The sequence below is a fragment of the Myiozetetes cayanensis genome, unplaced genomic scaffold, assembly GCF_022539395.1.
Source record: "Myiozetetes cayanensis isolate MyiCay16 unplaced genomic scaffold, myiCay2020 scf4, whole genome shotgun sequence".
NCBI classification, from domain to species: Eukaryota; Metazoa; Chordata; class Aves; order Passeriformes; family Tyrannidae; genus Myiozetetes; species Myiozetetes cayanensis.
The window spans coordinates 6,384,141-6,408,040 of record NW_026087631.1 but is presented as its reverse complement, the minus strand read 5'-3'; the positions used below and the strand labels follow the sequence as shown (position 1 = coordinate 6,408,040).

The following is a 23,900-nucleotide window of genomic DNA, read 5'->3' as shown; positions in this document are numbered from 1 at the left end:
AAATGAACTCCACAAACAAGGCCAGATGATTCTTTCACACCTTCCCATCTGGAGGAAGTGGGGAAAGGATCTTCATCTTGCTCTCAGGACCTTAAAAAGGAAAGGATTTGAATTTCACTGACCAAGGCACACTGCAACATCCTAAAGCATCTAGCAGTTTTTAAGAAGTTCAGTCTCCCATACATTTAAGAAAACACATGAAGCAGATGACCCTCTGCCTTCTCACTTCTAGCTTTGGTTCCAGTGAATATCAACAAAGCAATAAGACAATAATTTGGACAGCAATGACAAAGCACAAGAGTAGAATAAAAAGCACACAGACCAAGTTCTGAGCAACTTAACATACCAATTTAAATAAGTCTCAGGAGCTAGAGATTCCAGTCCACTTTTGTGCACTGTTTCATAGAGGAAACAACCTTACCAGTTGACCCAAAGGAATTTAAAAATGGCCAGAGACACAAGCTGTTCAATGGAATCTACTTACATAAGTGATGTGGGTATTACAGGCCGTAGCTACCCACTTGAGCGCAGGTTAAACCAGCACTGTACCTGGCAACACTAATAGCTGAGCTTTTAATCTGCAAAAATTCAACCAAGAAAACATCAGAACAACAACCAACACCACTACAGAGGCATATTATTTGAAACAATATCAAACAAGTACAGACACTCAAAGATTTTGTTACGGAAAGTTTGTCATTATTTTGTTAGAAGAGCTTTCAAAGAACATGCTATATGGTATCATTTTCTCTTCATTGTATGTTAGTGTTCATCACAGTCTGCTGTCTAGGTTTTAAACAACATTAAAACTGCAGCTCTTCAAATTATGGGAACTCTTAACTCTTTCCCCCTCCCTCCTCAGACAACAGAATGAGCCGTTTACTCTGCTGTGCTCAGAGTCCTCCAAGCACAAGCAAAAAGTGTCAGTTCCAAGGCACCTACAGTGTAATAGTGAAGAATGGAGAGTGGGACTGCCGAAAAAAAAAACCCCAACATGACAAGAACATGGTTGTGAACAGTGAAACCATACAGAACTATTTTAAACAAATCATGGCAGAAGTATAAAGAGGTATAAAGAGGAAAAACAGGACATTAATAGAATGCAAGCAATACCCAGGTTCATTGGTCACATATTTTCTAGAAGACAAGTGGCAGCACTTTTTCTACGTACATGAGCACCCTTCTTAAAGAGAGCTGAAAGAATGGAGGAAACTTGAAGAGCTTGGATACTAGAAAAATATATTGATGGAGCAAAGGAGTAACTAAAGCTAAACTGAGGATCATTAGAGTTAAAACTTAGTCTGGTGTCAAGTCACCAGGCAGCAAGGAAAATTCAAGAAAAAAATCTCTTGATTCTTTAAGACATCAATAATTAGTGTATTTCACATCTACTCCTCCTGAAGCAAAAAAAATACCAGAATGAACAGAGAAAAGGCTGGCTTTCAGAAGTGTTATACAACAACACCAGTACTTAGACCGTACCAATCTATGTAAGACCAAAGATGTCTTCAAGCTAGCTGGCCTTGGGCTGAGAGGTAATGTTCCACAGTCTCAATCTACGCTAAGGAGGGCATTACTAGAGCAATACAATGGCCCAGCACTGGGCTGCATAATTCCACAGCAACCAAGCAGAGTGCTAGACATCTTTAGAGAGCAACACAGCAGACAGACAAGTCAGACAATAAAGGTTAATCACTGTGAATACCTGTGAAAGGTGCCTCTTAATACAGGACGATGGACACAGTGACTGTGCAATGATTTAGCCTGTTAGAACAGGTCCCTGCTGGCTCAAAAAACCTCCCCTAGACAATGCAGCTGGGTCGGCTGGGGGTCCTCCTTACACCTTTAATGAACACACACCAGCCAACACAAGTTCACAGTGAAGGCACAGCCCAAAACAAACAAGCAAAAGACAAAAGTCAAAAAACAAAAAGCACTGACACAATGAGACTGGATGACACTGTAGATAAAAGGGAGTCAGAGGTTCACAGAGCATGGCAATACATAAGGTAAAAGGCTGTGATAAACTAAATACTGTCTAAAATCCCACCTGCCAAGCCTACTGCGACATTTTCTTCATCAATAAAAAAGGAGTGCATTTCAATTCCACAGATAACAGAGAAAAGACTCTGAGATAGTAAGAATTTAGTCACTGTCAAATGTTATTTCTGTGAAAATATATCAACTTTTGGAATTTGGGTACTGATACAATACAATACAGAACTCACAACTCCTCTGTCTGTTTTAACATAATGCATCTCTCCCTTTGAGTACCCTGAATGATGAATTAAAAAGAGTTTTAGAGAGTCCAATTGGATTTTACATGCACACTTAAATTACCTAGTATTTTTCAACTGTCTTCTTAAAACTCTAATGCACTAACTCATTTTAATTTATCCACCACACAAGATACCCAAAGCACGAATATTTTATCTACAAATGACTGCAATAACCAGTAACATACAATAATATAAGTATGTTTTATTCATAAAGCATTGCATGTCACTATGTCAAAGAAGGACATCACATTAGTTAAGTTTGAATTCTATTCTACTACTTTAAAATGTCCTTCTCAGGTCTCTGACTTAATAGGTTCCAAGAAGAACATTTTTAAGCAGAACATGCTGTCACAACAAAACATAATAAAATTTTAAGTAATTTAGCACAGCAAACTGAGAATGCATTCAGAGAAAGAAAATCAGTGAAACATACATGCATATTCCCAGTGCAAAACTTCTGCAGGTAAAATGAAACTGGAAGAGTTAGGGGATACAAATCCATACCAGAAAAAAGAACATGCATTTTCTTAATGGAAAACTTCCAAAGGAAAAAAGGAACAAAAACTGTTTCTTTGAAAAAATATGCACTTTGTGGATGGTATTTATATCTGCAGTACACAGAGGAGCATTACTTTAGTTCAAAGCACGATTACCTGCTAACTTCAGAACTTAAGTAGCACAGCAGATGAATGGCCCAAAGAAAAGGTCCCGCATATGTTGCAAACGCCGTAAGGAAGATAGCCGGTACCTCCACATAGCTCTCTAGTCCCACAAAGCCTGCTGAAACATCCACAGTAGCAATGCCATTTGAATTTCCCTGAAAACAGAGATAAAATTGCAAATATTCAAGTATCCCCAAAGATACACTTAGAATACATTAGAATAATATTAATTATTGCACCATTTTAAGAATTACTCTTTAAGCCCCTTTATAGCACAGCTATATTCTTTACATCTGAATTTTAATAAAACAGCTTGCCAAACAAATGCTTTTATTTAGGATTTACAGACTAATGAAGGTATAAACAGCATGCTATTTTGCGTATTTTGTCTGCAAATAAACACAACTATTGTTTAATAAATTACATTTAAAATAATTTAAAGAAAGCACTTGCTGATTTCAGTTGCACTAATGAAAAAAAAAAGCATTTTTCATCACACACACTTCAAACACAAGATTTTAGGCCTGCTGCCTAAAATTACACCACGAAATAAATATTTCTTGCCCTCAGAGACAACAGGACTCTAATTTAGAGCTGTAATGGAACACTACATCGCCCACCTGCCTGCCTCATGGCACAAGTGTCTGCATGTAAACAGATTAAGACAGGAAAATTTAGAAAGGTTGCTCCTATCCAAGTCTTATACCACAAAAGACTGCATTGAAATAGACCAAAATGCAGCCTAGATAGCCTGAATCATCAATAAAAGACATTTAAAACCTAGTAAGTGAAAAAGAGAAAGAACATACAGTAATAAAAATATCAAGACTTGTGTATTTTATGTAGTTTTCCAGTGACCAAAACCACTAAATAACAAGGAATAATATGAAATTGAAGGAAGTGTTTTTGACTGAAAATCCCCAAGTATTTAACTTTACTCAAATACCTAAAGTACCCCGTGATTAAGGCAGAATGGTCAGTTGCCCCAGCAAGGTACCTCACTAAGCAGGCACTAGGAGACAGGAAAAAAAAAAAAACAAACACAACAACAACAAAACAAAACAAAAACAACCCAACACCAAAAAACCTGTTCCTGAAACAGCTCTAAAATCTAAGAGGCGAAAGCCATCCATGTTGACAGAACCTTGAGTTCATTATAAGCAGTCACTATCCCCGTGGATCCTACCATGAAGATATCCTCAACATGTAAGGGAGTCTGAAGATGTAAAGAGGACAGGAAAGTATGAATTTTACAAAGACATCATACACCAAAAAGGCTTGACTGATGACCATCAGTCTTCCTCATTTTGACTTTCACCATGCACCACTGTAGTAAATTACTGTTACACTGCACCGGTGTAATAAATTACTGTCATGCATTTAATGTAATTTTCAGCAATGACAGAACCAAAGCAAAGAATAACTAATGATGAGCAGCTAAAGAAAAAGCATATCTATGCCCTAGAACCTGTAAGATGAGACTGGAAAAGAAAGCTGTAAATTAAGGCTAATCCTCAGGTTTAAGGGATGTAGACCGAGGTCATGGCAAGAGCTGAAAGGTCAAGTGCAGCACTTTCAAAGCAGGGCAGGGTGCTGTTCCTCAACGAACAAAGGTTTGACAGGGACAGGTAGGCAGAGAACATGATTTCTTTTCCCCCAGTCCCTGTCTACAGCAACAGGTCTTTTCCCCACCACAACTTCTTTTTCACTGCCTTCCCTTTCTGCATGATGCATGCAGAGTAGAAAGCTGAGACATCAGGAGATCATGCTCATGTCATCTCTTCAACACTGTTTACTCCACCTTGTTCTACATCTACATCATTTTAAACAAAGTCAAAGACAGAGGGAATTAACCTGGTGTAGAAGGAATCCAGGGAGTCGAGGAGAAGGGCGAGAGCACTCTTCCTTCCTAGTTTCTTCTTAGCCTCACTACCTTCCCAAGGAGAGTACATCTTTTTGCCCTATTCTGCAGTGCTGCATTTATTCTTGCTCTTTCTCACATGTAGTGGGATGGGGACATGCCCCAGGATGCCAAGGTTCTGCTTGCTGTCTGCAGACAGACTCTTGCAGGTTTCAAGACCCCAAGCAATCTGGTCTGAACCTCACAGCTGACACTGCTCTGAAAACAGGATGGAACTATAGGCCTTCTAGAGTCCTCTCCAGTGTAAATCACCCTACAATGCTTTGAAATCATAACAAGAGAAAGCTACAAGCCATTTGAAAACATCACTCAGTCCATCTCTCTACCTAGAGGCAAGATAAATTAGATATAAATTAGATATAAATTATTCTAAAAATGTATAAACCTATTCTGTTTTCCTCCACGAATAAAAAGCACCAGAAAGTATAAACAAGTCTTAAAGGTTTTGAGACTGTATTGAGACTGTATTTTATTTCTCTTGTTCTACAGATATGCTGCAATAAGGATGGGAACAAACCCACACAAGACTAATAAATAAACATGTGGAATTTTTGTTCATTTATAAGCTTTCACCCAAGGTAATGAAAATATTTTTAAGACATACTTGCTGCAAAATAGATTTTTTAGGAGCTGCTTTAGTTAAGAGAAACCACCAACTTATCTATTTCTATTCTCACTGCATTTGAAGGGTAAGTGGCAATGATAAAGATACAGCATACTTTTGAGAAGTTACTAATGAGAGATGAGATGTGGACGACGACTCAAGAGCTTAAGAGAACACAATCAACCATTCAAGCTCATTGAAAAATTCAAGAGGTTCTCAAGCTTGAAATAATATCTTGATAAATAAGTAGCATTCTGAAAAAAATGTATTAATTTCATACATTTTTGACAATACTGGAGTATTTTTAACTTTAAACTTTTTCACAAAGTGATAAATAAAGCAAATACCCTACTTACTAAAACAAGATGAAGAAACAAATTGGTTTTACCCAGTTCCACATAAATAACACAGCGCTTTATCCAGACAATCTCTAAAAACCTCCAGCCATGAAGACTGTACCTGTGTGAGCAACCTTTTCCAATGCCTACCATTCATAAAAATCTTGCTAAAAGGCTGGAAAAATGAGATAATGTGTAATCTTCCCATTTAAGTTACAATTGTTTAATAAATTTGCGTTTAGGTTCAAACTGTGAGAGAGCAGAAAAGGCCAGCTGGTTCTGCAAGGGAAATGAGCACGAAAGCAAGGTAGGTGAGAGCAGTAAGTCAGGACTGTTCAGTGGCCATGTCCAGGTCAGGGCTGGATGTGGAGACAGTGATCAGGGCCAGATGTAATCCAGGGATTGCAAGCCTGTAGTGAAAAGGCAGGTCCAAGATTAGGCCAAACAGCCCAGCCACCATGTCCAGGTCTAGGTCAGGATCAAGAAAGTACAGGACAGGCAAAGACTCCCCTGCTCACCCAGCTGTGATATCCCAACAGCTCTCCACAAAGGAGATGACACTGAACTCTCCTAACTAGAGAGAAGATGCAATCAGGGTCCTGAGACAGATGAAGCGTAGAATGCAAAACCGAGCGTAAGATCAAGGCATTTGTTTCCAACCTGCCCTTAATTTGGGGTGATTCTTTCCTACTTATGTTCAAAATAAAAAAATTAGCTTCCATACCCATGCACTTCATTTTTTACCCCACATTCACCAGTTATACCAGCTGAGTAATGAAAAATAGTATCTGCTCCTATGAACCTTGCTTACTCTGTACACTTAGGATTTTCACAGCTCTTCTTCCATAAAGTCTAGAAGGACCCTATGGTATTTTTTTGGAAGAACACTGCCTCATTCATTAAATACGCTATCCTGAACAAGGCTATTTTTAGTCAGTATCATATTCAAAAGGCCAGCACTTCCATTCCACACTCAGCAAGACAGAGTTACTGCTTTTGTCATTACGCACCCCCTTGTCTACCAAGATTTAATAAGGCTCAGCAACATGGGCAAAGAAGTCTCATTCTTTTCCCAATCAAACCAAGACATGTGCAAAAAGCAGTCCTCCAACTCTCTCTCCTATTTCCAGATGGAAGCGCTTCATATTTAGTTTATATTTTTCTTCTCCTGCCTCATTTAGCTAGCACAGTTTAAATTTAGTATCCAATCTGATCGACATCAACAACAAATTTCAGTGTGAATCATAAACCTGCTATCATTTTTATATGCTACATTAGATCTTTATGACTGCCTGGAAATTAAAACCCCAGCACCACTCTAAACCCAGTCAGCTTCATGGTGACAGCTCTAGAAACCACAGGGAAAAAATGTAAGGGAAGAATTTAAATCTATACCAGCAGTGCACATGATACCTAAAAATACATTTGTGCTTCCTTCACATCTTGGAATTCCAGCATCAAAAATCAGCCATTCAAAACATAAGGCCTCAGTGCTCATAGTCATGGTCATGGACAGGACAAGGTAAATGCTAAATCTGGTGCAGCTGCACATCACTCAGTAGGAATGGTGGCACTTCAGTGGAAGGCACAGAACTAAGGAGGGGATCTGTAAGCCATCACCAAGCAAAGACCTTCCTGGTTTTCCCACAAGGTAAAGGAAAAAAGATTAAATGGCTTATTCAGGCAACTAAAATCTGTTACTAAACCAGCACGGGCACTTTCAGAGTTCTACCTTTCATCACCCAGTTAAGGAAAAGCTGGAAAACGTACAAAACCGCATGAAATCACCTATGGTTTCACTCAGGGTCACTTGCCTATGGTATGCCTGAGATATACAATGGATATACTTAAAGTCTGACTGCCTGCATTTGTCACAAGAGGTGTGAGCAAACAGGAAAACTGCACTGCCATGAGAAGAGACTGTTTGGAACACACCTGAAAGGGAGGTTGCCTCTTTGTGTTTGGGAGAGGGGAGTCCCAGTGCAGGGGATAGATTTTTTTTCCAAAACAGGTATAGAAAATGGTGTAGAAATTGGTAAATGTTCACCTGTTGTATACCTGGTATGGATCCTGCATCTGTAGTTCAGCGACTGACAGTTAATTATCAATATATAATTGTCAGTTAATTATGTGTCACTAATAAAACAATAAGACACTTCAATCCTGACTTTAAGCTACACAAACTGAGCAATTTTTTCCTTGCAACAAGTCATTCTGAACTCAAAGGAAAGGAAACGAGAAACTTAAATGTATATATATTTTAAAAAAACAATTAATGAAGCAGTGGGGTTTTTTAAGGTTGCCAGCTTTTTAATTTTACCTGGCAGTGCAGATCAGAATGCTGCATAGTGAGCAAAACAGCATAAAAAGGTCATGAAATGAAACATAATTTCTGGAGGAAGTTTCTTCTATTCTTGGATCTACAGTCCCAGACTGGAAAAGCTATTCTGAGAATAAATTGAGAGAAATTTACCAAATGAAGAGAGAGAGCATTAATTAGATTTTGAGGGGCCTTTGTAACATCTGTAGGTTTATGAACTACCAGCTCAACCATTCTGCTTTTCTATGCTAATATTTTGTACATCAGATAACTGTTTTCAATTGTGAACAGCAAAAAACCCTCTCCCTCTAAGCCTTGTATGATTTAATTTGTTTCTTTCCATGCCTCCAGAACAGTTTTTTTGTTCTTCAATAAAAGAACAAAGGTAACATCCAAAGACTGGTATTTTGGTCAAACTCTTAATCTCCATTCTAAAAAGGGCATCTAATGTAAATGTACTTACAACACTTTTAAAAGAGAACTGAAAACTTGTTCTCTAAGGAAGAGGGGGTGTGAAAGAAAATCCCATCTGTCTGGACTCTTAAAAGCACTTTTCCTTTAGCAGAATTGATTTCTCTATTTCTGAAACATCTCTAAGATGCTTTGAAAATAGAAAAAAAAAAATAGAGATAAAGAGATAAAATAGAGAAGTAGGCCCCAATCACAATTCTTCTTTCTGTTCTACTACAATTCGTTTGCCATTTTTATCAGTCTTGGGCATGGTGACTGCACCCACATACCTTAGTTTTCCAAGTAGACAAACATAAAAAATATTTTTTTGTAAAAGACTGTTTGCATGTCCTTCTAAAATGGATACATTTAAAAAAACTCCTATGCTAAAGAGATTTAAGAATTTGTCAGAATTTTTGCTAAGCTGTTTCTAAATCACGGAGTCACAGAAGCTACTGAGTTGGAAGGGACCCACAAGGACCATCGAGTCCAACCCTTAGCCCTGGAAATGGAAAGACATATCAAGCTCCTGACAGGTCTAATAACTCATTTCTGGAAAATGTGTACAGCTGTTCCAAATTTCAGGTAAATTCTTCCAGAAAAGTTATTCCCAAATTTTTGGCATCACTTAGATCAGAGAAGATACAAAATTTAGCCTTCCATTATACTTCCATAACAAAACCATTTTTTCAGGAAGTCCTTATTTTCTATTCCATCGTACCATACTGGCTGCAGATACATGGGTTACATATATCTAATGGACTTTCACCTCACGAGAGCTTTTAAGACCATCTCTCACCACATCCCCAGCGACAAACTGATGCAGCCCAGGCTAGGAAAGTTGATAGTCAGGTAGACTTAAAATTGCTCAAATGCTGAGCTCACAGGGTTGCCATCAGCAGCACAAAGTCCACCTGGAGGCCAATCACTAGTGATGAGCCACAAGGACTGACACAGGAGCTGATACTGTTTAACATCTTCACTAATTACCTGAACGATGGGGCACACTGTCCCCTCAGGAAGTGCACACGCAATACAGAACTGGGAGGAGTGCTCGATACAGCAGATGGGTCTGCAAATGGGTCTGCTGCCACTCAACACCTTGACTGACTATAGAAATGGACTGACAAGAAACTCAGGAAGTTCAGCACAAGGAAATAGCAAATCCAGTACTTGGGGAGGAATAAAGCTATGCCTTTCCTCACACTGGGAACTAACTGTATGGAAAGCAACTTGGAAGAGATCACCTAGTTATTTGTCCTTTGTGCAGAGCCTCACTAGCTGGTTGAGGTAGATGCTCTATTCCTTCTACTAACCCAGATCACATTTGGGTGCCTGGGTTCAGTTCTGGCCTTGCCACCACAAGAAAGCCATGCGTGTACTGGAGAATGTCCACTGAAGCACCAGATGAAGCACGGAAATGATGATGGGAAGAAAGAATCTGTGATACAAACAACTATGTAGAAGAGCTAGGTCTGTTTACTCTCAAGAGAAGAAAGCTCAAAGGATCATAACAATGTGTATAAATAACCGATGAGGGGGTAGTACAGAAAACGCAGTCAGACTCTGACCTTCTAAGTCACTCAAGGGTGACTAGCAAAAGGATAAAAAGCAACACACACAAACTGAAATACAAGTTCTGTTTAAACACCAAAAAAAGCTTTTTTATTGGCTAGGCTGGTCAAGCACTGGGACCAAATGCCCAGAGAGCTTGCAGAGTCTTCATCCTTTGAGATATTTAAAATGGGGAGTGGACATAGTCCAGACCAACCTAATCTATTTGACCTGCTCTTGGATGGGGGGAGGTTGGACTCAGTGTCTCAGTACCCTTCAGCCTCCTACCAGCCACACTAAGAGCTGCTCTCAGAAGGCCGTAATCAAAGCTGACTGGTGAACAGTAACATTCAAAGCATGCAAAAGCCATTCAACCAGGAAATGCTATGTTCTCTGAGCAGGAAAACTGGGTAGGAAGGGAAGAATCATGATGACCTTACCTTTGTCAGCAATATCCTATCTGGACATGTACTGCCAGAGCAAAGTCAAGCCAATCCTCAGTCTGTAGTTACAGAGTAGGACATACCCTAAGCTTGACCACAGTTTTAACATCCCCAGCCACAGCTTAGAAGCAAAGTCAACACAGGTCTCACCGTGAACTTTTGCAACAAATCAGAAAACCTCTCCTCCTAAATCAGAAATAACCTGATTCCCAACCTAACAAATTTAACTTTAGATAGCCTGCTACACTGTTTCCAATGTTATTACACACAAAGATCCTGTTCAATGATAAAGGTCCTTCCCTTCCATGCACAGGAAAGTTTTTATGGAATTTCAACTTTATTTGCAATGCAGACAACTATGTTATTGAAATCAGCAAGGCTCCTCAGGAAAGAAGATACAATTTGATATAATAAGTAATAAAATTAGTTTGATACTCACAAGAGATACTACATGTCACAGTCTTAAACTGCATGTAGGCCTATTTTGATGCAACTAAAGGCTTGTAATGCTCAAGAATCAGTGACAAACAGCCATCTGCCTTTTAATGGTATTAATCAACTTAGATAATAACTTCTAATTAATTATCACCTGAACAATATTTATGAGGCCCATTAACAGACCAAAATCATGCTGGTATAGGTACCTGATCCTTGCAACACTTTGGAAATCTATTTTGAGGATGAGACATCAAGGTATGCATCTTTCCCTGATTCTAAAACCAAAATGTTAATAAAACAATCAGAAATTAAACCCTTCTGAGGACTGACTAAACTCTTCCACTCTAATATTTAGTTAGCATTTTATTTACAATGGCCAATATCTCTTTGAAAATTTATTCCCCCTCCCACCTCTGAGAGTATTCAGCTTACCTGAAAATAGAAGAAAGCTTGGCCAAACCAGTAGTGCATGATAGTAATCTGTGCCGCATCGAACTTCAGAGGTCTCCAAATGTATTTTGTCATCATTGTCTGAATCAGCAGGCAAAACACCAAGACTGGTAAATTGTGGGGTCTAAATAGAAGGGCTGCTAGTAGAACCAATCCGCTATATACTTCCCATAATCCTGTGCTCTTCGTGCTGGAGTCTGCAGAAATAACCTGTGACTTTAGTAAATCTTTAGTGCCAGTGAAGACTATGCCAAGAACAAAGACATAAACAAAACGAGCTTCAGTGATCCCCCTAAAGAGAAAATAAAATTGGAAAATAAATAAATAAATAAATAAATAAATAAATAAATAAATAAATAAATAAATAAATAAATAAATAAATAAATCAGAAAGATGAATTATTTACTAACACCTATTTCACAGAGCCTTTCAGGAGAGGTCAAGACCAACCAGTTCTGTCAAACAGATCAAAATCTAAGGCTGGTACTGGCCAACTTCCTGAGAGAGCTTTGTCACATACAAAAACCCTAGGAAGGGTTCATACTTGAATTAAAACAACTCCAAATCAACTTTAGCAAAGAAAAAAGCTTGAGCTAAAAATCTAAACTAATCTAAAATAAAAAATAAAATTGTATTTCACAGATTTCACAGAATATGCTGATTGGAAGGGATCCACAGGGATCATCAAGTCCAACTCTTAAGTCATTCTCCCATACAAGGATCGAACAACTAATGTAACCGAAGTAAATTTCCACTAATACTATTCAAGATCTAGATTCATAAATATATACATATACATATGCCATTTATAGAGCATAATGAATGTTAATAAAAAAATACTCCTTCACGAGATACGGAAACTTTATTTCAGAAATTAAATTGACTTAAAAATTCCTATATCTTTTAAGCTGTTCAGTGATTTTTCACAACTCATTCACACAAATATGGGTTTTTTTTAGCCCACTAAAACAACAGTGACAGTATTTGAAGATCCTTATTTCAGTCTGAAATCTTTGCACACTTCAGGCAGACCTTACACAGCTGCATAGATACACATTGGTGCTGGCTTATACCAGCTCATTTTTACCTTGTTAAGTGCACAGACTTTTGAAATCCATTTGAAAAGCAATTCCATTACCAAAAAAAAAAAAAAAAAATTAAATGTTTTAAGTATTAAGTGTAATTGGCATTTATGCTATTTTCAAACCACCTATTAATTCATTTGCCTCTTAATTACCAATGCAAGGCAGCTTCTGAATAAAACACAGCATGTAGTCTAAAAAGCTGACAAGGACCAGTAAGCTTAAAAACTGACCTGCTATTCTAGAAGTGCAAGGTCTGACAAACTAAGAAAGTGTAAGCAAATATTCATCAAAATGTAGTGACATTCTCATGTTTTCTGGGCAAAAAAACCCCAGATCATATTAGTGTAGGCTAGGCTAGCAATAATCCATAGAATTCACCAAACAAGCACATGAGAAAAATCTCTGCTTACAGATCTATTTTATCTTGCAAAAGATAAAAATGCACATTATCTACATACTTCACCTGTAATTTAATATATATTATCCTTAGGTTTCACAGGATCACAGACTCACAGAATAGGTCAGGTTGAAAGAGACTACAGAGGGTTCTCTGGTCCAACCTCCAGCAAGTTGGTCCCCCAAAACCAGGTGCAGGACTCTGTATTTGCCTTTATTGGAATTTCTGAAGGTTCTTCTGTGCACAACTCTCCAACCTGTCAAGGTCCTTCTGAAGGGCTGCACAGCCCTCAGGGGTGCTGGCCACTCCTCCCAGCTTTGTATCATCAGTGAACTTTCTGAGGAGGCCTCTGCCCCTTCATCCAAGTCATTAATGAACAAGTTAAACAATTCTCGGACCAGTATTGAAACTTGGGGGACACCACTAGTGACAGACCTCCAACTAGACCCTGTGCCACTGATCATGACACTCTGGGATCTGCATTCAGCCATTTCTCAATCCACCTCACTGTCCTCTCATCCTGTTCACATTTCCTGAGTTTGCCTATGAGGATGTCATGAGAGACCATATGAAAAGCCTTGCTGAAGTCAAGGTTGAAAATATCCACTGCTCTCCTCTCATCCATCCAGGTAGTTGTCTTTTGTAGAAGGCAAGTCATATTTGTTAAGAACGATCTACTATTAGTGAATCCATGATGACTACTCATGATCATCTTTTTTTCATCCATGTGGGTAGAGATGGCCTCCAGAATGAGGTGTTCCATCACTTTTCCAAGGATTGAGGTGGCCAGTGAAGCCCTCCTTGAAGACAGGCGTGACATTTGCCTTCTTCCAGCCCTCAGGCACCTCTCCTGATCACCACGACCTTACAAAGGTTATCACGAGTGGCCTTGCTGTGGTGCCCTCCAGCTCTCCCAGCACTCAGGGATGCATCCCATCAGGGCCCATGGATTTGTGGATGCCACGTTTGTGTAGGTGTTCTCTAACCCAATTCTCCTTGACCAAGGGAAAGTCTTCCTTTCAACATTACTTTACCTGGTCTCCTGGGTCAGAGATTCCTGAGGGTTGGTCTTGTCAGTGAAGACAGAAGCAAAGAAGGTGTTCAGTAACTCTGTCTTCTCTGCATCCTCTGTTACTACCAGCGTCCCCCATCCATTTAGGAATGGGCCCACGTTATCCTTTGTTTTCCTTTTGTCATTGATGTATTTGAAGAAGCCCTTCATTTTCTCCTTGACATCTCTGGACAGATTTAATTCCAGGTGGGCCTTGGTCTTCCTTGTCTCATTTCTACCTACTCTGACAACCTCTCTACATTAATTCCAAGAGACCTGGCTCTGCTTCCTTCTCCTGTGTACTTCCTGCTTACACTTGAGCAATGACAGGAGTTCCTCATTCGTCATCAGGATGTGTCATTCTTAAGTAATCCTTGAACATCAACCAGCTGTCTTGGACCCTGTAGGGCCTGTGGGATACTTCCAAGAAGATCCCTAGAGAAGCTAAAGTTAGCTCTCCTGAAGTCTGTGATTGCTTGCTGCCCTGCTTCCTCTTCACCCAAAACTGAACTCCACAAGCTCATGGTCACTGCAGCCAAGGCTGCCTCCAACCTTCCCATCTCCCTGTTTGTCAGTATGAGGCTGAACATCCTGGTGGGATCCTCCACTACCTGTGTCAGGGAGGTGTCATCAGTGCTCTCCAGGAACCTCCTGGACTGTTTGTGCTTTGCTGTGTTTCATCTCCAGTAGATGTCAGGGTTAATGTCCCACACAAGAGCCAGTGACTGTGACCCTGAGGCTGCTTCAAGCTGCCTGTAGAAGTTCTCAATCTCTTTCTCCTCTTGATCAGACAGCCCGTAGCAAACACCCACAATGTCACCCTCACTAGTCTGCTCTTTTATCCTCACCCATAAGCTTGTGATTTGCTTGTCATCCATCCCAAGACAGAGCTTGATACATTTCAAGTGTTTGGCTCACATAGAGGGAAACTGTCACTATGCCTTCCTGGCCCATCTTTCCTAAACAGCGTGTGGCCCCTCATGACAACATTCCAGTCAGGTCAGCTATCCCAGCACATCTCCATAATCGCAGTGAGATCAAAGCTCTGTGACTGCTCACAGATCTCTAGTTCCTCCAGTTTGTTCCCTACACTGCACTGGTGTATAGGTTCTATATAGAAGTATTTTCTATATAGAAGTATTTGATTTGTGTCATTATCCGAGTGGGGGGTGCAAAGGGACAACCCATAGTCCTGTCCTGTGGTTATGTATTTGGTTGCCTGTGTTTGCCCAAGGTATCCCCTCTTAGGACTCCTTTTGCTACTTGTGTGGTTGCTATAGTCCTCCCCTCCCCTTCCACACCTTATCTCTCTCAAGCCCAGCTATGTCCCTGTACCCCTTGAAGTCTAGTTTAAAGCTCTCTCAAGGAGTCCTGCTAACTCCTAACCTGCGATTTCCTCTTTGAGATCAGTGGGCAGGTGTTGCCAGCAGGATCAGTGTCATATAAACCAGTCCATGACCAAAACCCTCAAAATTCTGCTGGTAACACCAGTTTCAAAACCAGGTGTTCATCTGCATGATTTTCCTGTTTCTTGCCCCATCAATCTCTGCAACTGGTAAGACAGATGAGAACAAGATTTGCGCTCCAGATCCCTTGACCAAGGGCCTGAGACCCCTATTGGCTGTCCACAGACTTCTAGTTAGAACTTTGTTGTTGTCTGCCTGGAAAACCAGAAGTGGGTAATAATAATGGCTGTACCAGGCTGGGAAGTTTCTTGTTGATGTCCCTTACCCTGGCCCCTGGGAGGCAACACACCTCCCTACAGATTGGGTCCAGTCAGTCTATCGGGCCCTCCATTCCTCTCAGAGGGAATCACCAGTAACTACTACCCTTCTTTTTCTTTTAACTGAGGAGGTTGTGATGCAGGGGGTGAGCTGCCCTGCCCTAAGCAACCTCTTCAACCTGGATGGACCTTCATTCACATTCGCATTTCTCTGGTCCTCAGATTCCAGGGCCTCTTATCTATTGTGGAAGAGATAAGGTAGGTCAACAACTTGGGAAGATGAGGTAGATCAGGAGGAAATTCCCCCAATATTAGAGCAGAAAGCCATTTCCATTGCCCTCCATCCCTAAGTTCCTTCTGGCTGCTGGTGAGAGGGTGGAAGAACCCATCACTTCTTGTGAAGTGGATGGTGGTTCTGTCGGTCTAAAGCACGGTAGACTGCAGCTCCACGAGTCAAACTCTTACTACCAATCACTTTTTACATCAGTAATGAGTGAACATGGTCTCCTACAAAGTTAATATAATTCGCTCAGAAGTGAGGATTCTTGAGTCATCAGGACTTAGTAATATATGGAGGATTAGACCAGGACTCTAAAAATAGTAAAAGTATAGTTATACTCATCTGAGCAGTGTAACTAGCTGACCACAACAAAACTCCACTAGTCAGAATTTCTAAAAATAAGTTTTATCAATAAAACATAATTTTATCAAGAATTAAACTTTAATTATTTTTTCATTCTTTGGAAGGTCACCGTCCTCAACCAATTACTGAGAAATAAGCTTGAATTCAATCCTCCTTTTCACAAACAGGAAAGAAAAAGCAACAGGACAACTAATAAGCAAGAGCATTTTCACGTTCAGTTTTCTTTTTGCATCCACAGAACCAAGAAAAAAAGGCAAAACCACCACACAACACTGATGTGGCCCTCCTAAAGCTGAATACAATACAGTGTTCTGTGGTTTAGGTTTCAAAGGTTCACAATTATACCTAATGACCCTTCTAAAAAGGTTTTACTATTTTATACCTTAAACAGCAAGCCCTTGTAAAATCCCTGTAAGGCCCATTGGCTTTTTCTTTTTTGGGGGGGAAAAAAAAAAAAAAGTAAAAACCAGTGAAGTTTAGAGAGTTCTTCTGTTTCTGGTTAATGCAGAAACTCAGTGACCTTTTTCAGTGTCTCTGATAACTCTGAATATTTATATTTTTTGGTAATAATTACACCAAATATATTCATATGAATATAGAAATAATATGAATATGAATATAGAAATTAGAAATAAAACTTTAGGAACCAGCTTTGGGTATAGGTCTATTAAATGAGTTAAGTGAGAACTGAAATTAAGCAGTTGATGCAAATTCAAATTAAAAAAAAATTTTTAGCAGGAAATGCACTACTATTATTTTGTGTTAGTACAGTATATACTCATCTTTTTCATTTCTCAAAATATAATTTTTAAAAATAACTGTGAGGAAAACTTAAGGCCAAATTACTTCTTTGCATTTTTTTAGTTTAGAGATTTTTGTTAGGGTAAGCCACAGAACACACAGAACTCTTAAATTGCCTCTTCTCCCTCATCCACCTTCCAGCAATTGTAACATTAAGAGAAAATCTGCAGTAAAGGGTACAGAGGGGGAGTATTACAGAGTAAAGAGCCTCCATTTTACAGAAGAATGAATTATGCATGAAAAACGCAGTGGCTGCCTACAGCTTTTACTGATATTACACAAAACTACCTCTACCTTGCACCTGGATCAGAAGTTACTCCAGATCGTGAATGCACTAACAATAACTAGACACATGTAAAAGAAAGTCCTGGGTTTGTTCCCAGTGGCATTTTAAGCAGGCTTTTACCAAATATATCACATCAGGAATATAACAGAGATGACTTGGCATCACTATGTCGACACTCCACCTATCATCTGAAACCTATTAAGTTGTGTCTACCATCTTTTTTGACGTGCTGTCTTGGGAGCCTTGCTGAAGGTGAGTTAGTCATCTTGGGCAAACCAGGTCTCTCTCTGTCAGGCCTCATACTTTACACCTGAGAAGCCAATGTGTTAGCACGAGTGGTGGCTGCAGAGGACCAGGCTGGAACCCCTAGGCCAGCCTGTGCTGTGAACTGATAGGTACCAGGACAATGTTCTGACCTGGCAGCAGTAGACACATGGGTTTGTTTTGGATTGTTTGGCGTTCTGCTTTTACGAAAGGCACCATGGTACGTGGGAGGGAGGCAGAACCTCTCCTCAGATGGGACCCGTGTGCCACAGCGTGCCGTGGGAAGATTCATCTGGGCTTTATATAAAGCTCTGACATAATTTTAGCAAATCACCACATGAACTATTTATTTAAGGTGAAATAATATGAAAAGCCCTTATGCTTTTTGTATTAATACGATCAATATGCTGACTACACAATGACCAAGTTTTAAATAAATGTTTGACTTCAGTATTGAAGTACTCCACTTATTTTTCTAATCGTATTTTATTTGTGGCTCAATTGCTGTATTTAATGTTCTGTCCCACGCTGCAGTATTTAGTTCTTATTGCAAGAACAGTCTTATTCTCTAAAGATTTTACCCAAACACAAAGCAAACCTAGAGATTACACTCAAAAATCAAGTATGTTTCAAACATAGAGCCAAATCCTGCAGACTAAGTAAAGATTATCATTATTTTCTCATACAGCAGCACTAACACACAATGTTAACACTAGGATACAACCAGAACTATCTTCAATATTTGGAAAGAGGGACTGTATGTAAATATATCCAGATACACATACATACAAATATTTATTGTAAAACATGCCATGTTAGCAAACCTGATTTTTCCATATGTCCTAAGGTCTTACCCTGAAGGGCTTTTTCTATCTCTGCACATCTTGTAAATCTCCAGTGCGTGACTAAGAAGCTCCAACAGAAACCAATTGTATTCATATGAAATTCAAAATGAGTGCAAGAGGAAGTTTACTACATCCAGAAGACAATGGTTTCAACAACATCTCTTCCATTATCTCTTCCCCTTCATCAAATGTTGTAACAGACTCTGGAAGTTTTTTTTACAGCTCTCTGACATTTAGCAAAACGTGAGGCTGCAGAGCCTCAGGTACAATCCAACAGGGAAAAGTAGGATAAGAAAACTGAAACCTCTTAGCCACGTTCCAGAAGGGGTCACTAGCAAAAGAGCTAATAGCTTCCTTGCAGTTACAGACTAGCTCTAAGAAACTTAACATCAGCCGAAAAGTCCTTAGTATGCACTGTGCTGTGCAGATGAGACCTCAAGAAGGACGTGTTTACATCTTGAAAGCCCAGATATTACAGAAGACTCAAATGGAAAAGCAAGGTATGGAAAAGCAGCTCTCTGAACTACTGCCTAAGCATTTCTGAAACTAAGAAGTAGCTAAATGAGCTTCGCAAGTGCTCTGGTAAGCACGGCAAGTCCATCTAAAGCAAGAGGAGTCGGTGCATTTGGAGTTTCATTTTAACAAAAATATAGGGTATGACTACTAGATTTTCCTCGTATTAATTTTTATCTGACTGGCTCCTGATCTGTCACAGTCAAAAGACACTTAACTTGGGCTTAAAATTAAGCACACACAACAAAACCTGAGTGCTGGTCACCTACACAACTAGAGTTCCATTCATAACAATGTAATTCCAACCCAGACATCATGCCCCCTCCACCTTCATCCCCTGATATCCAAAGTGTTAACACCTTGCTAGAAACAGTGTTACAGATCTGTTGATTAACTTACTTTGAAATATCTTTGCCACCATGTTGCCATGGAAATATGACATTTCCAACAGCTGCCCGGTAACTGTAGACTCCCAGGAGCCCGAGTGCCATAGCAATTTTTGAAACCAGGGAGCATCTTCTTTGAACCAGAAAGAAGATCATAAGTAGGGAGACTGCAGCCAAGAAGGAGAGTTCAGGTTTATGTTCAGAGCTGGGAAAAAAACAAACAAACAAAAAACCTCCTTTAAAACATAAATTAGAGCTAAACACATTAGCTACAGCAGCGTATTAATCAATTAATAAACTGTATCAATTAATGCAGCACCAAATTAATCACTGCACTGATATTTGTTATGAAGTTGCTGAGAGGTATGGTAAAATATTTCAGTATTTCTAGAAAAACAGTTTTATTAATAAGGTTTTCTATTCAGGTACACATATTTAAAAGTGTAATTATTGTGTTCCACCATATGCTAGTTATTCTGTTAATTATATAAAAACTGAGCTGTATATTGCATCATGAAAAAGGGTCTAATGCTTTTAAACTAGGGTTTTGTTGTTTATACATTCTGAAAGAGTGCATTTGGTTTATACTACAATATTTTATTTTCTAGCAAAATGAAAAAGATTTTTGCATTGCCAGATTAGAACTACTCTGTCTTCTCAAGTAACAACACATGTATTTGATTTTGTTTAATTAATTTTAAACATAGAACACACTACCTACCCAGAATGTTATATATATTTATAAATATACTTACATAATTTACAACACACATATACAAATTCATTAGCACAATATGATTCCCTTATGCAGCTACAGCACTTTGTAGTATGTAAGAGAAAGACACAAAATTTGCATCATTGACAGAGACTATTAGAGATACAGTTTGTTTGTTCCTCTGCATCCTAGACAGAGGTAACATTCATTCCAGAATCAAGGGCATTTCACCGAGCATGCTGCCAATGTTATGTATTTAAATTTTCAGTAGTATAAATTAGCACTGCAAAATCTAATGGGGTAAAGTGAAGATCCGCACCCAACCCCTACCACAGTTACCTACACACTTTAATAAAGTCCATAGTAGTCCAAGAATTGCCAACCCATGCCTACTGCAAATATTCCCAGTATCCCAAATGATGTAAAACCACTAATTTGGTTAGATTTACCTTCTGTTAAGAACATCATGTAGATGGACTCCATCTTCTGCCTTCCACACTGAAGATGCCAAGATAAAAAATCACTAACTTCAGAAAACTAACAATGAGCCTGGGCCGTCATCTGCATTAAATGCCATCACACTTATGAAACTCTAGTTTTATCTCTGATTTAATAAAATTACTGTACTTCAAAGAGGATTACTTTCCTGTTCCTAGTATTTGGTTTATCATGGGTTTGACCAACAGCTGTTTCAGCTACTGCACTTGGAAAGTCACAGAGGAAAGGTTATGGGACAGAAAAAAAGTCCTGCTAATCCTCCGTGCAGGACCCAGTCTAGTAGTTCATAGAACTTAACAAGACTCCGAAGAGATGCACTGCTCTCTGCAAGCCAGTGGAGAAAAGCGAGAGAAACAAGATCTAGAACACTTTGGGAGAGAAAATGCAGTCTTGATGTTTCTCCTCACAATTCTTCTTTTTCTACATAAGCAGTCAGCAGAAGAACTGAATGGATTCCTGCAGCGACCCATGAAGACAGTGAAAGCACCATCTCTTATGATCAATACATAATTAACTTGGTAGCCATTGCACATTTCAAATGAACATTTTTGAAAATTTTAAGTTTTCAGGTCGTAATCTCCTTGGCTACTCATTGTATGAGAGCAAGTCACATCAGGAATAAATAACATCACATCATCATAATTTTATCTCTTTATCTAAAAAAATCAATACACTTTTGTCAAGAGACTCTTGCAGACAAAGCTAACACAGCAATAAAAAAAATTTTAAAAAGCCATTTCTGTCTTTCAGAAGTAACTGCTATTGCCATTTCAAGGCAGACACTCACTAACAGCTGCAATTCTTGCAGTGAACATCTGAATTCATACTCTAACACCCTCCCCCTGAGAAAATAGGGGCACAGCAAAGGTATATTCAAAGGCATGTGCACATCAGTCACATGGCTTTGCATTCTTGACTGCTAGCACAGGGGTTATATACAAATCTGTCCAGGTTTTCAGGTAACAGTCCTCTGTGATTTCTTTTGGGAATTTTTTTGAACCATATAAATCCACTCAAAAAAACCTATCCCAGTGTTTCATAGTGTTTGCTGAAGAAAGAAGAAATGGATTTATAGCAAGTGAAGTCAGGTCAGCATAAATCACCAACAGTTTCAATGTTCTCTAGCCAAGGTTCCTCCAGTTAGTCAGCTAAAAGCATATGTAATTAACATGTATTCTGAAAGGGGATGGTAGTTGCTCAACACAGACACAGAGACTCCAGTCATCTAGCAAAATTCTGAATGATTTTGATAGTCTACTTAGAAATGCAAGCACAAACATGCTACCCTGATGTCAGCTGCAATGTAGTGGGTTTTGCCCAAACCACAAAATGAAGTGAAGAACCAACAGCTTCCTGAGAGAAAACCTGGTGAGAGGGGAAGGAAAAAAAGAGCACTTTGCCTATATCTTGTTACTGTAACATCTTGTGGACTACAGTCATACTTCTGGTAACAGAATCAAGGTTGAAGAAATTTCCTTCCACCTCTTTGACGTCACCTCACTACTGCAAGTACAAGTAGAGTGAAAGGAATTATAAATGCGCATGACTAATAGTAAAGTAGATAAGGCCTTTTTTATTTGTTGACTTTCATTTTACTGTGTACAACTGAATACACAGGAGTCACAAGGTATGCTAGCTTCAGGGGAAGGGAATTTGGGGATGGTTAAGTTATTAAGTTATTAAGATAATTAAAGGAAAATATTAGCATCTTCCCATGATGATGCTTCTTGTCACTTCTCTTCAAGGTGATGCTGCCATGTAGCAGCTCTGACACCTTTCAAGTATCAGTTCTGACCAAGATCACCAGCTAAATGAAGCTAACTAAATCCCAACTAATTAAAAAGAAAAACTGACTTCCAGTCAGATTTAGATTACATTTTCTCTTCCACTTCATCTACTTTTCTTTTGCTCTTTTTCCCCATCAAAGTATTTTTTCCTCTTTGTAGCAGATTTCACAGAGTCTGTCTGCAAATACCAAAGAACATTTTCCTTATTTCAGCACTGCTGAATGCATCCCTAGTAGCCAAATTCAATACACTACAGGCACACTGATTTTCTGTGTTTGGGTACTTACATTTTTCTATGGACAAACCTGGATAACAGTCTCTCTGTCTCAAATGCTGAGGGCACTAAGCACTGTCCAGATAAGCAAAATATTAGTCTGAGTATGAGCCCAGATGTCTAAAAGGTCAATATAGGGGAATAAAAAAAGAGGGCAGTTTGTTAATTAATTCATTTTAGAGACAAAATAATAGACTGGTTAGAAAAAGCCTGAATAGCTGCAACTCAAACTAACAAGGGTACAAACGATATGAGTAAAGTTCTAAATACTTATTAGTAAAAAGGGAGCTATTAAGACATAACTATGCAAATTAAACTCATGCTAAAAATAAAACAACAATCAACCTTACAGACTAGCAATGCATTTTGGGAAGAGGAATAAGTGCTTTATGCAACTCAGTTTATCACCAACTTTTAATTCATGCTGTTAAGGAAAACACATCACCTCAATCTTGATCAAAACACTTGGGAAACAGACATCTCTACCACCCTGTTCTCTTGTAAAGGAGAAGGAACAAAGACGTTAAAACCTCTAACCAAAGAAAATACAAACGTGTTTGCCAAATAGGAATTCACTAACACTTTAATAATAATAATGGCCAGTCTTCGCGAGCGAAGATCCGGGGAAGGTCTTTACACCTTCCAGCCTGCGCATTGGATTTTTTAGGTGAGACACAGTGTGCGCGGAACTGAGCCCACCCTTTAATCCTAAGGTTCATCTGCCGGGGCCAAGCGAGCTTGGACGGTGGCAGCGAGGTCCTTAGGACGTAGGTGGGTTGCCTTTAAGGGCTAACGAGCCCCACCTGCCCGGGAGTGGCCCTGACCGGGAATCGAACCCGGGTCTCCGCGGTGATAGTGCGGCGCCTTTACCACTAGACCACCAGGGGCTCCACTAACACTTTACAAACCCCAGGATGTGTAAAGATTTAGTTGCATCACTGACTGATCTTCCTGAAGTTTGTCCAGTGAACGACAGAACTCAAGAACTCAACTACCATCCCATCAGTCGAGTCCAAACTTCGTATACTTCAAATGCTGCTAATCTTTTAAACCTATAAAGCAACTGAAGTATACATCAGCATGGTGACATGTTGTATTCTCTTGTTAGGCTAAAAGCTGCTCCATTGTTAAAGTCAGGATATAGCTCCACAGCAGCCCAAGCCAGCCTGTGCC

At 39.3% G+C, this 23,900-nt stretch overlaps 1 protein-coding gene across 5 annotated transcripts in view; it reads right to left on the bottom strand.

Moving 5' to 3' along the window:
* The window catches only part of PIGG (phosphatidylinositol glycan anchor biosynthesis class G), an 82,959-nt gene that overhangs the window by 26,547 nt on the left and 32,512 nt on the right, over positions 1 to 23,900 (bottom strand). For 3 of the 5 annotated variants that reach the window (XR_007630458.1, XM_050328594.1, XM_050328595.1), the window contains exons 10-12: positions 19,467 to 19,658; positions 11,442 to 11,751; positions 2,933 to 3,096 (exon numbers count right to left, since the gene is read on the bottom strand). Coding sequence is in view for 4 of the 5 variants with exons in the window: in XM_050328594.1 (XP_050184551.1) it covers positions 2,933 to 3,096; positions 11,442 to 11,751; positions 19,467 to 19,658 (666 nt within the window). In the remaining variant the exon portion in view is untranslated. Of the gene's footprint in view, positions 1 to 484; positions 579 to 2,932; positions 3,097 to 11,441; positions 11,752 to 19,466; positions 19,659 to 23,900 lie in introns of those variants that run through there. The other 2 variants (XM_050328596.1, XM_050328597.1) reach the window with 2 other exon arrangements.